At 52.2% G+C, this 13,373-nt stretch overlaps 1 protein-coding gene across 1 annotated transcript in view; it reads left to right on the top strand.

The window, feature by feature from the left end:
* LOC148091730 (protein Daple-like) overlaps positions 1 to 13,373 on the top strand; it is a 60,760-nt gene that overhangs the window by 20,710 nt on the left and 26,677 nt on the right. Inside the window, 4 exon segments of the mRNA XM_087823789.1 lie at positions 1,496 to 1,642; positions 2,289 to 2,433; positions 5,500 to 5,678; positions 10,186 to 10,323. Of these exon segments, the coding sequence (XP_087679915.1) occupies positions 1,496 to 1,642; positions 2,289 to 2,433; positions 5,500 to 5,678; positions 10,186 to 10,323 (609 nt within the window).

Genomic DNA, 13,373 nt, shown 5'->3' with positions numbered 1-13,373 from the left:
AGTATGGTGGTTGGTGTGAGTACTGGTGGGTAGACTGGCTGGAGCACAAGTTGAGAATGCTGGGGGCAGTGGCCAAAGTGGGAGAGCTGGGCCTTCTTCTTGCTTGGAGCCCCTCTATATGCTCCAGCTCACATCGCCGAGTAGTTGGGGCTTCTTACCCATGTGGGCTCCTTAAGGATGGGTTGCAGGCAGCTGAGGGCAGAGGAGAGAACACAAGTCTTCAGCTCCCCAGCCTGAGTTCAAGCCCCAGCATTACCCCTTGCTGGCTTTGTGACTTGGGGCTTATTCCTTAATTTACCCAAGTCAGCCTCTTCATGTGGTGGAAGTGACTGTCCCTGCCTCCCTCTGGGGCTGTTTTGAAGAGTGAATGAGGCAGGGACAGAGATCGCCTAGTGCAGGGCCAGAGACAGGCAGAGAGAGGGCACTGGTGAATCCAGAGTCCTAATGACCAAACCCTCCCTGCTGCTAGGCTCTGATTAGAACTGTGTCCACTGATGGTGAGGTGCACGGTTTCCCCTCTAACAGGAACCCTGGATTATGGCCCATGCAGGGAAAATGAACAGGTGGTGGGTAAGCAGGAGCTACCTGCCACTCCCAGTTGTTAGAACTCGTGAGTGGGGCAAGCCTCGGAAAACTGTCCACGGAGAGAAAGGGACAGGATCCCGTGTATGCATTTTTGCAGACTATGAAGGCGTTCAGTGGAGACTTAGTCCCCCTAAAATCCTGAGTGGTGAAGGCAGGGCTCCAGGGTTAGGGAGCAGAGATGCGGGAATGAGCTGAATGGCTCCCCCATGTGCTGGGCACCTGGGACAGGAGTGAGTCCAGCAGACACCTCCTGGGAGGGGCCTGCAAGGGACAAGCCTTTGTGTTCCACACCCAGCATGTGCCTGACACATAGTAGGCCCATAGTACTTATTTGTTTGTTGTGTCTTACAGACTCCTCATTTCCAGGAAACTGCGGAGAGCTGTTGGTTTCCCCAGGGCGTGTGAAAAATATTCAGATAGGAACTGTGTATTGAACGAAAGCCTGTCTGAATAGCCGTTTTTTTCCAGGACCCAGATCAGTGGAGTGAATGTTGAATAGAGAGGCCTAAACTCAGCCCTGAAACCCGGGAATGACTCTTAGCCCCAGCCCGTTTTTGTAAAGGAACCAGGTTCAACAAAGTCCCATACGTGTCAGGAGGTACACTCATCTAACCACAGAGGTTACACATGTCAGACACTGTCACACCCCGCCCGGCAAAAAGGGGACACTGAGGAAGTGTTTCCTTCCCAGATTTAAATAGCTTCTTGATTCGGGGATTTTTTCATAGAGAAAGTCCATTGGCTTGGCCTCTTGGAAAAGGTGCGGGGGCTCAAAAGTGGAGACAGACTTTTTCTGTGGTGGCAGTTTTATCCCTAGGTTGTTGGTTTGGGTCCAGATGCCTGGAAGTACACTGTCATCATGAAGCAGGGGCTTGAATCTGACGGTTTCGTGTATGTTTTTGCTGACCAGGAGCTGGTACAAGATAACTTCACGTTGATGGACACCAAGTCCATCATGAAGGAGCAGCTGGCTGTGGCTCGGGCCCAGCGTGACGAACTTTACCAGCTGGAGGAGAAGAACCTGCAGCTGACACGGAAGCTGTGGGACATGGAATTGGTATTACAAGCTGTTGTGACCCATGTAACACAGATTGGGGCAGTGTCAGGTTATGTGGTGCCCTGCTCTGATTTTCAGCTACTGGGTTGGTGCTGCTGCTGACAAGCTGACCCGCTGACTGAGAGAGACGCTTGCTAAGCTCAGCAGCTTGAGTGGGCACCACTTAGGGTCCCCCAACCAGATAGGGCTTGACCGCTGTGCTGCTCTTCTGTAAGGATGGATGTACATGGGTGTCTGTTGCAAAAAGGGTCTCTGCTGGTGTGCATGATGCAAGCTGAGCTGTGGTTTGTGAGTCCCATGGCCTTTCCGAGGTGTGTTAGGCCCGAGGCCTGCTCAGGGGCCTCAAAGCTGCCTTCATCACATTACTTGCTTTAAGGCCTGTGCTTTAGTTACTTTGTTCAGACACCACTCAGTTAGAGACCTCGGGTGTCTTCATCACCCAGGTCCCTGGCTCAACATCTCTTAGTGGTTGTAAGTCTCACAGCTGGGCTGGGCTGGAGTCATTTCTGTGCAGCTGTGTTTTGGGAAGTGAGCAGGTGCACGGAAGCCCTTCATCTGGGGGAATGAGGGTGGATGCACACGGACTGGGGCCTGTCCAGGGGCTGCCCCACGCTGCATCCTCACGCCTCCCCTCTTCCTGCATTAGGCCCAAGACGCACACAACAAGCGCACGGAGGAGCTGCTGGAGGAGATCACAGTCCTCAAGACTGCTCAGCGGGGGAGCTTGAGTGAGTCCGCCCACCTGGGCTGGGCACTGGAGCAGCTGCCCCAGGACGCACCCCTGTCGGAGGGTAGGCAGCAGCCTCGTGTGCCCAGGAGCCAGCCCAGCTGTGGTGCCTCCCTCATTCAGGGAGCTGAGCCCTTGGCTCTGAGTCTTATGTGTCAGCCCATCCTCACGTCAAGGACATAGGACTCTATTCAAGGGCCATTTAGAACTGTTTCCTCACAGCTCTCCCCAGGAGAACATGAAGGGTCTGGCATGTAATACAAAGTGTTGCCAGATTTCTCAGTTCCCATATGGACAGTGCCAGCAGCTTACAGACTACAGCAAGCTGACTGCAGAGAATGTCTCAGATCTACCCATGGGTGACTGAAAGCTCTGGAGGGCAGGAGACATCCCAGGGGTGACTAATCTTCACTATAAATGTCCCCTGGGCATTATTTCCTCTGTTCATTTGCATAATTGGGCAAGATGGATGCTGTCTGTTCTCTGTCTCCCTGGGTAGGGGCTGCTAAGTGGCTGCTTCTCATGAGACACAGGCCTCTTTCTCTCCCTCTTGTGTCTGCGCCAACACCCCCAACAGAGGAGGTGTTGAGTTGGCCAGGGGTAGGTGGCTGGGGGGTGCCAGTGCATCAGGAAGCCTCAGCGCCTGGCAAACAATAGCCAGTTCCTGGTTTCAAACATAGCAACATGCACCTGAGGGTGCAAGGAATGTTTTTTGAGAACTTTACAGAGCAGGAGGGCTCTTGGCTGGTTTGGGGAGGGGGCTGCTTTTTCAATTCTGATTAACAGTCCTAAGCATAATGGAAAGGTTGTTGAAAACAGCTGGATATTTCTTCTCCTGCAGGGGTCCCATCAGTTCCAAACCTAAAATCAGTTCATCGAACTATCTATTGATCTGTGTGAGATGTTAGTTCTTTCTGTGGTTTATGTGGCTGCAGTCCTGGGGCCGAGGAGTCCCTCGGGAAAACAGGGAGTCCCTCAGGGTCTGGGAGTTCAGGTTCATCCGGGAGGACCCCTGTCTCCTGGAGGAACACAGAGGTGGTGCCAGCTGGCAGGGACCATCTCAGACCCAATGTGTTTCTGTAAGAGACCAGGGTGGCTGGTGGGGCTGGAAAGCCTCACTGTCTCAGACTGGTCAGGGTAGTTTGTGATCCTCTCAGGTCAGTGGCGGTGATTTATTCTCCATGTTCCCAACTTCTACTGCTTCGCTGGAAGCTCGTGAACAAAGTGGAATGTACTTCTGCGTGGGTGGTATGGTGACTTTTTGAGGCAGAAAGGCCTGGCCTAGAGTCCTGGCTCCTCCACTTGTTAGCTAGGTGACCCCTTTTAAAGCTGTTTTCTTATCTGCAAAATAGGGGCAATGAAGCTGCCTTACAGGAATATCCTCTGAGAGGAGACAGCAAAGCACACGCTGTGCCTGGCCCACGGGCACCAACAAAAGAAGGCTGCTCTTATCGCCCTGTCTTAGTAGAAGATATCCCATTGCCCTGGTTCTTGGGGGCTCATGAGCGTAGCACCCAGTAAAGAACCATTGGTTGTCTTCTCACTAAACTGCTGTCATCATAATAGCCTGAGGAACTGGCTTTTATGGGAGAGGAAATGAGGCTTGCAGTGAATTCCATTGTTGTACCTGAAGAACCTTCACAATTATTTCCATGAGTGCAGAGCTTCGGGTGAGACAATGGAAAAGCTTGGGGTGGGCATTGGTGACGGTTGCCGGACAGTTGGAATGTATCTAATGCCCCAGGACTGCATGCTTGAAAGTGGTTAAAACAGTGAGCTCTGTGTTGAATATATTTCAGCACAGTTATAAGAAATGTTATTTTTAAAGTGAATGCTGTAAAGGTACTGTCTGAATGACGGCAGTGTGTGGATTACAGGTGTTTTAGTCGGTTAGCGTCATTTGTAGCCTTGTCAGGATGAAGCCCTTCACGTGTCTGCTTGTGTTGATGGCGCGTGTCTGTGTGTGGTCAGCGCTGGGATAGAGTCAGGACCATGATGCTCCTTTGCTGCACTGCTGAGCTGCCTGCTGCTGGGGTCTTTAGCATGCACTGCTCTCCTTGGTGGGAGATGAGAAAACAGGGCGGGATGCAGACACTTTTGTCCTTGTGATGGTCCAGAGTTGCTGGGCACACGCATTTTGTTTCCAGCTTGATGTGCCTGCTGTGAAAGCCGCCCCTGTGTTCTCCCAGCCCCTAGGGTGGTGAAGCAGCAGCAGGTGGAGGTGCCGCACTATTAGCAATACAGTGTGATAGGCTCCCAGGGCTGAGCACGTGGCATGGAGGGACAGGCAAGGGAATAACCCTGAGCCCTCCTTCGAGGGCTTTCATATACATTCATTTTTTCTTCCTGAAAAAGTCCTGGGACTTACCTAAATTTACGCACCTGGTGTGGCAGGAAGGGCCCAGAACCCCCATACTCCTTGGATCTGTGCTCCCTTTTCTATTCTGCATTTAAGCTGTTTAAAAGCAAAGTAAAGTTTTCTATCTTTAACTTACGTTTTTATCTCGCTTCAGATTTTTAAAGCAATTTAGATATACTATGTCATTCCTTTTCCAATGTAATTGTGAAATTACAAAATGAAATCTCTGTCCAAAGGCACTCATATGGGGTTGGCAAGTACTGGGCATATGTTCCCCATGCCCTCTACCACCCCTGGCGGACATAATGGTCAATTATTGTGCCCCCCCACCCCTCGCCCCAGCTGAGCTACCCAGACTCCCACCACTCGGAGCTGGCAGAGAAAACGACATCTGTTTGCCATCTCTGTTAGTCCCTGAAATCCTTGACTTGACAGTCAGGTTAGAACTTGGTAAAAGTGGTTCCAGCAGTTCCATGGCCTTGGAACTTTTGCATTGGCTTCTTCACTGTCACCTGCTTTCCTCCTCAGCTCTGGGTCGCACCCCTGGGAGATATCAGCTGAGCCAGCAGGGGGCCATAGTTGTCTGAGGAACCCTCAAGTGCTGATTGCAACAGCACATTGGGAAAAAGACAGGGTACCCAGATGACCTGTGGGAGACCATCCCAACCCCTCAAGCCTCGGGCTCGGGCTGATGGCTATCTTGAGGCCGGGGGCAGAGAGGGGAAATGGAGGCCCCTGGAATCTGGGTTCTGACTCGACTTTGAACTTCAGCCTCCAGGAAGTCTGAATTTGAGCTGAAGGAATGCACCTCCAGTAACATCCTGAAGCTGGAGGAGAGCCAGAGCCTCCAGAGCACCATCCAGGGGCTGCAGGACACGTCCCTGGCACTGCAGAAGAGCAGCCTCAAGTGCAAGGAGCTGGAGAGGGAGAACCAGCAGCTCAGCCAGAAGGTAACCATGGGTGGTGTCTGGAACCCACGGGCAAGCAGGTGGCCAGGTGGAGCCCCCAGGTGCTGGTGAGGCTGCGCAGCTGTGAGAAATGCAGAATCCAGGGCAGCCACAGGGGTAGCAGAGGGACAAGGGCAATTAATCACTGAGAAGAGTCAGGAGGCAGCGTGAGGTGTCCCTGCAGCAAGTGACCAGACAAGGTGGACCTCTGTGTGCCTTGTTGCCTTCATCTGTGAAATGGGGTTGACGATGGACCCACCTAATAGGTGGTGTGAGGGTCGTGTGAGTTAGTGTAGATGAAGGGTCCAGCACATGGTAAGCGGTTAATGGAAAGAGAGCAGCGCCTTGTTGGAGAGCCCCGGGTGGGCGTGGGAGAGGAGCACTGACGGGAGACGCGCACCTGAGTGTGGGATCGCTGATGGGCCATCTCGGGGCACTGCTGCGGGTAAACAAGGTCCATGCTCACTCCCCTTCCCGTTGGTGGGATGAGCGGGGAGGTGGCTGCATTGCATTTCTCTTCTGGACAGCCCCTGGGTCTCCCCAGCAGCACAGTGTACACGGACATCTGGGGGACAGGCAGGCTCACAAACCAGGCTTCGTCCTGCAGTCAGGAGCACCCCATTGCCACAGCAAGGAGGGCTGGGAGAGGCTAGTATGGCCTCCTGTGCTGGCCACTCTGGGTCAGGGGATCAGTTCCTACAGACACACCGGGGATGGCAGGGCGGCACTGTGGGCTGTGCTCACAGCTTGACCACATTCTGGATGAGGGAAGGGCAAGGGAACTCTTGCTGACCACCTTGTGGGACTGGTGCTTTCAGGTGTCTGGGCGTCTGTCCCAACCTACCCATGAGTCCCGCCACTGTCATTTGCTGCAGCTGCATCAGCAGCAGGAAGGACATGGGCTACAGGCAGGAGACCTGGGTCCAGCTCTGCTGGCACTTTATCTCTGGGCGAGGCTCAGGGCAGCCCCTCCTGTGGAGTGGTTTGCCCAGGCCTCCCGTGGGACATCCAAGGTTCCATTACTCAGTCTCCTTGTCCCCTTGAGGCACTGTGTGCCTTGCAGCACAGTAGGTGGCAAATAGTTTGTCCTGTCTCTGTGGGACAGTAGGAAGCCTGACTCATGCCATGTCCCTCGGTGCAGCCCGCACAGGGAAAGCCACTGGACAGTGTGGGGTTCTTAGGCTCACGTGGGCCTGGCGCAGGAAATGTCTCTAAATGGCAGACCAACCTCGGCTGAAATAATAAGAACTTTCCATTAGAAAGATGAGACCTCTGACTCGGCGGGTCCTCCCCGGTCTGCCGCAGAAGGCCTGCGATGTGACCTGTGGCCCAGCACCCGCAGGCCCAAGAGATGCCGCTGATGCTTCTCCTCCCTTGGGGTCCACTCCAGCCCCTCCTCTACACAAGCCGGGCTGGCGGTGGGTGCCATCACCCTGGCACAACTCCTTATCCCCCCATCTATCAGGTCCCACACATGCTTCCTCTCTGGATCAGTTCCCTGGTAGGACACCATATGGTCCTGCCACAGCCCTTGGGAGCCATGTCTTGGCTCAGAGTCCCTGGTAGAAGGGAGGGGCCGCAGTTCCCAGACCAGAGCTGCCCTGTGCCAGGTGCCAGGAGCCCTGGGAAGGTGGCCCTTCTGCTCTGTGGAGGGCTCCTCCTTCCATCCTGCGGGCTTCCCTTCTTGCTCGGCCCGCTTGGGACCCGGCTGCATCTGTCCTGACCCAGCAGGGCTGGCTGTGCTTTCTCCCCCGAGCCTGGCAGGTGACCAGTCCCCTTTTACATGGAGTGGATGGTGCCTCTCAGCCATCAGCTAAGTACCATAGGGCACATGGCCCCAACAGTGACCTTCCTGGGCGAGGGAAGGCACAGCCTCTGACAAATCTAGACAACATGGCCACTCTGGAAGGTGTCCAAGAAGGAGGGAAAAGGGTCAGCCAGGACCCTGTGCTCTGGAGTCTCCAGCCCCCTGGTGCCAGCTCTGGTCTCCCACCACTCAGAGTGTCACCCAGGTTGTAGGCTCACTTTGCTTCGAATGTCTCTAAACCCCAGTTCCCGAAGTTAACATCCTTCCCTATAACTCAGGACACTTCTTTGGATCTTAGAGGAGGTGCCTCTCCAGCATCTAACTGCATTGATATCCCAAGAGTTCATTTCTTCAACCAGGATCCCTGGTTGTCAGAGGAAGAGAGGCAGCCCCTTGGGGGCCTGTCATGGGAACAGCCAGGCAGCGCAGGGGCTGATAGGCTGGTCCCTGGCACCTTCGTGCTCTGGGGACCACAACCTCACCCCATGAGCCCAAGTCCGGTGCTTTGGGAGGGATGAGAAACCCTGTGGGAACAGCTCTCATCTCAGACCAGCGAGCTCTCCTAGGGGAATGGGACCCTTCAGGGACTGACAGGAACAAGGGCTCCAGTCCAGGGCAGAAAGGATCAGACAGAGAGAAAGGTGGGGTTGTCTAGCAGTGTGGGTGTGACGTGGAGCTGTCACATCTCAGACCAGAAGCAACAACAGATACACAAAGGCTGGAGTAACGTCGTTTCTCTGGGAGGGAAGGGGCGGCAGGGTGAAGTATCTACAGTAAGGGGGCTGAGCAAGGTGGCAGTTGGGGATACTCCACAGGCCCTGCCTGAAAGAGCAGGGCTGGGGTCGGCCACATCCTCACTGTGGGGCTTGGACAAGTCACTAGATTCCTCTGAGCCCGTACCCTTCCCTGAATGATGGCTGGTGACAATTGTCCAGGGCCTTCCTCCTCAGAGCCACTCTCAGGTATGGTCCCTGCCACTGAGGAGATGCCTGGTTCCCTGCTGAGCCCAGGCCTTGTGCTTGGAAGTGGGGCAGAGATGAGGAAGGACCAGAAAGACATTCTTACTTCTGAGAAAGACACAGGCACGTGGCGTGTTGTAGCGCATGTTGCTATTGGCTCTGGCTGGATGAGGCTCCCCCATTGGAGAGTCCCCAAGTTGCATCAGGGGGCTTGGTGTGCTGACAGGGGCATGTGAGGACATGAATGGGAGCCCCAATGTGCCTGGCCCTCCCCACTCATGGGGAAGAAGCGAGCCTGGCTGCTGTTTCCAGAGGAGTCTGGAGACAGAAACCAGACCTGTGAGATAAAGGCAGGGCAGCTCTCCCCCAGACAAGAGGGCAGAGTTAACATTAGAACAGCCATCCTTCTGGGAGCTTTGTAAAGCTACCTGTGCCATCCACACTCCAGACATGTGAAGAGAGCAGGCTCTTGTTCCTGGCTGCCCACTGGGTCACTGGGGGTCTTAGAGAGGTTTTAATTGGTGTCCTGAGGTCTAGGGTCTTTAAAGGCTTTGAGAACCATCTTTGACCTTGGAGATCCACTGTTTAGAGCAGTCACCCCAAACCAGCAGCATCAGGGTCACAAGTCAACCTGCAGATTCTTGGGCCCCAGCCCCAATCGACTATGTCAGAAGCTCTGGTGGGGGGGGGCAGGGCTCTCACAAGGGATCAACTGTTTCCTCCTACTTGCCACCTGCGAGCTGTGTGCTGAACACTTCACACTGACAGAGGCTCCTGATGATGCCTGTTGCTTGCTGGCCCTGTGTCAGTTATGGAAACCCACTTGTGGTCACATTGGTAGCAGGAAGCAACCCTTTTTCCCATCTCCCAAGTGGTGATGAGTTTGGTGTCAATGGGAAGGACAGCAGCATGGGCCTCACCTGGGAGCCGAACCTGAGGTCCCGCCCTAGCCTCCTGAGTCTGAGTCTCTGTCCATCACGTTGTTCAGGTGTCAGGCACACAGTGTGAGAAGTCCTGATCTTGGCAGTTCCTGTTCAGGGAGGTTGGGCACTGGTGTGTCCCAGCAGAAGAACTTAGTGTGGGGCTGGTGATTAGGCCATTGTACAGGCAAGATGGAAGGTGGTGTGGCCTGTGGCAGGCAGTGGGCTGTGGAAGGGGGAGCCACATGGGGAAAGAGGACAGGCCTTGGGGACACATTTACTTGGAGGGTGAGAGGAAGGACAGACATGGCAGAGGACTACTCCAAGAAGCTGGGTGAATAGGAATGTCCCCAACCAGGTGGAGTTCCTGCAGGATATCCAGTGGGTGTGGCTGCTGGCCCCAGGACATGTGACCTGGCTCCAAGGATAGTAGTAGACAAGGCCTAAGATGGAAGCAGAGAGAGGGAGAAGTGGTGAGCTGGGAGGGAGGCTGACCAATGGGGGCCAAGAACTTTTCCTCTACCATGAGCTGAAGGTGCAATCTGTGGGCTGAGAAGAAGTGGTCAAGGGTATGGGGAGGTCACTGCAGAACAAGGCCTGATGTGGGGAGGTGGCCCAGTGATGCCATCAGGAGCCAGCTTGTTTCTCCCTGCTCTGCTGGCCTTGGCAGTGGCTGTTGGACCTCCCCAAGGTCAGGAAGAAGGTCTTTCCTTGAGAAAAGGCCTGTTAAAGTATCTGTGGGGCTGACAGCTTTGGGGTTTCTACAAATTACAGTTCACTTCATAAAACTAACTTTTCAATGGGCTTGGTCTTTGGCTCTGCAGATTGAAGAGCTGAAGATGGAGCTGCAGAAAGAAAAGCAGAGCAGCCAGGATTTGGAGGCCCTCAGTGAGGAACTGATGGAAGACAGAGAACAACTGCATAGCCACATGGACACTCTGAAGGCGGACAAGGCCAGACAGGTAGGTCCTCTAGAGTGAAAAAGTCCCCTGGATCCCCTGCTTGCAAGAGGGTGAGTCCAGGATCATAGCCATGGCCTGGTAATTGATCAGTGACCCACAGGGCTCTGGTTTCCTCACTCAGCTGCAGCTCAGACAGCAATTCTCAGCCACAGCAGGGGGATGGGGGCAGATGTTGCCTCCCAGGGACACTGGCCATCATCCTTTTGATAGTCATGACTTGGAGGAGGGAGGAGGTGCTCCTGGCTATGGTGGGTAGAGGCCAGGGATGCTGCTAAGTGTCCTGCAGATTATGGGTCAGCCACACAGGATAAAGAATGAATTTTCTCCAAATGCCCAGTGTCACACTGATCACCCTGGCAAACCTCCAGGGCTGATTTGCCTCCGACCACAAGAAGTCCCAGGGTAGGCAGTCCAGTGCTGGGGCAGCATCTCAGTAAGGCCATCAGGAGCCAGGCTTCTCTCTCTGTGCTCTGCTGGTCTTGGCAGAGACTATTGTACCTCCCCAAGAAATGGGCAGGAAGAAGGGTTTTCCTTGAGAAAGGCCTGTTAAAGTGTCCGTTGGGGGAGATTCCAAGATGGTGGTAGATTGAGTGGAAGCTGCACTGACACTCTCCCAGGACCAAACTGGAATTACAACTAAAATATAGAAAAACCATCCTGAATAATTAACTGCAACTGAAGACTAGTTGGAGAGCACCCTCATAACCAGGGACAAAAAATGGAGACCACATAGAGACTGGTAGGAAGTGGGGAGGTGTGAGAGGGATGGCTGGGATCCCACAGGAAGCAGCTGAAGATCTGGAGGGATATTTCAGCTGTAGGGGTTTCCCACTGAGAACTCTGGGGTCTAAACCCTAGGATGGGCTTCCCAGCCTGGAGCACAACAACCTAAAAAGATGCTCACATATCATCTGGCTATGAAAACCAGCAGGGTTTCTGTCTGCCAGTGAGAAGCAGCTGGAAATGCAGGCACCTCTTAAAGAGGCAACACACAAAGTTTCCTGTGCAGCCAGTCACCTTGGGCTGTGGCAGAGGGAGGACAGAGTGAACTAGAGCTGTGTGAGGAGAATATAGGGGTACTGGCTTGGAGGATAGCGCTCAGAGGGCAGTCATCTGTATTCCTAGGTTGAATCATTCCCCCATACAGTGGAGGACATTTTTCTCAGGCAGACATTTGCCTTCCAAGCAGCTTTTGCCTGGAGGAGGGGGGAGAAGCAGCTGCCCCACTCTGTTGGGAATCCTCCCACCCCAAGCTGTGGAGTTTCTACAGCCTGAGGCTCATTAAGATACTTAACAGTCAGCATCTGGGTGCTTTGAGTATTTGCCAAATTTTCTTCCGGACCCAGGGCTTGGAAAAGCAGGCCTCGATGCACATCCTGGTCCTGTCCAAACACAGCCAGCCCCAGCAGCGGGAACAACAAGTTGTGGAGTGTGGAAAACTTCAATCATGGTACTCAAGGCCAGTCACAAACAGCATCTGACATTGGCCTGCACCAGAGACCCTCCAAAAAGACTGGGAGTCCTAACAGGTCTACCTAATATATATAGAAACAAATTCAAACAGTCAGCCAAAATGGGGAGACAAAAAAACAAGCCCCAAATGACAGAACAAAAGAATTCTCCAGAAGAAGAACTAAATGAAATGAAGATAAGCAATCTATCAGATATAGAGTTCAGAATACTGATCATAAGGATGCTCAACAGCATGAGAAATAAATGGATACTGAAGGAAATTAAGAATGATGTAGTAGATAGAAATTTTTTAAAATCATTGGAAGAAATAAACAGCAAATTAGGGGAAGCTGAGGATAGGCTTATTAGAAGACAGTGTAGGGAAAAATCACTCAGAGAACCAAAAAGAAAACAATCAAAACACAGGAAGACAGTTCTGCCAGCATATCTCGGCTGTTGAGCATTGATCTATGACCCAGGAGATCGGGGTTCAATTCCTGGTCAGCGCTCATGCCTGGGTTGTGGGTTCGATTCCCAGTGGGGGCATGTAAGGGGCAGCCGATCAATGACTCTCTGTCATTGATATTTCTATCTCTCTCTTCCTCTCCCTCTCCCTTTCCCTTCCTCTGTCTGAAATCAATAAAAATATATTTAAAAAAAAAACAACCAAAAATGGGGACAGGTTAAAGGAGCTGTGGGAAACCATGAAACCTAATAATATTTGAATCATAGGAATGCCAGAAGATGCAGAAAGTAAGCAGGGGTTAGCGAACCTGTTTGAAGAAATAATGGCAGATAACTTCTCGAACCTGGTGAAGGAAAATATTACAGAAATTCAGGAGGCACAAAGAGCCCCAAGCAAGAAGGTCCCAAAGAGGCCCACATCCAGACACACCATAATTAAAATGCCAAAAATTCAAGAAAAGGAATCTTAAAGGCAGCAAGAGAAAAGCAATCTGTCACCTACAAAGGAGCTCCCATAAGGCTGTCAGCTGACTTCTCATCAGAAACTCTACAGGCCAGAAGGGAATGGCATGAAGTATTCAAGGTAATGTAAAACAAGGATCTGAAACCAAGACTACTCTATCCAGCAAGGCTATTATTCAAAATAGATGGTGAAATAAAGAGCTTTCCAGATCAAAAAAAAGGCTGAAGGAGTTTATCACCCCCAAACCAGCATTGCAAGAAATGTTAAAGGGACTGCTTTAATGAGAAGTAGAAATAGAGAGAGAGAAACATAGGCATAAAGAATTAAAATGGCAATAGATAAGTACCTATTAATAATAACCTTAAATATACATGTATTAAATGTTCCAATCAAAGGACATAGGGTAGCTGAATGGACAAGAAAACAAGACCCAAACATATGCTATCTACAAGAGACCCACTTCAGAACAAAGGACTCATACAGGCTGAAGAAAAACAAAACCAAAACTTCTGGAAATTTTAAAGGAGAGATCAACAGCAATACAGTTATATAGGGGATTTTAACACCCCACTAACTATACTGGATAGATCTTCCAGACAAAAAATCAACAAGAAAACAGTGATTCTAAATGAGACACAAGATTAGGTGGATTTGACATTTACAAAACATT

Source organism: Miniopterus natalensis, chromosome 13 (assembly GCF_054644295.1).
Source record: "Miniopterus natalensis isolate mMinNat1 chromosome 13, mMinNat1.hap1, whole genome shotgun sequence".
Lineage (NCBI taxonomy): Eukaryota > Metazoa > Chordata > Mammalia > Chiroptera > Miniopteridae > Miniopterus > Miniopterus natalensis.
Note: the sequence above shows the minus strand (reverse complement) of the source record. Positions and strands in the feature narration are given on the sequence as shown.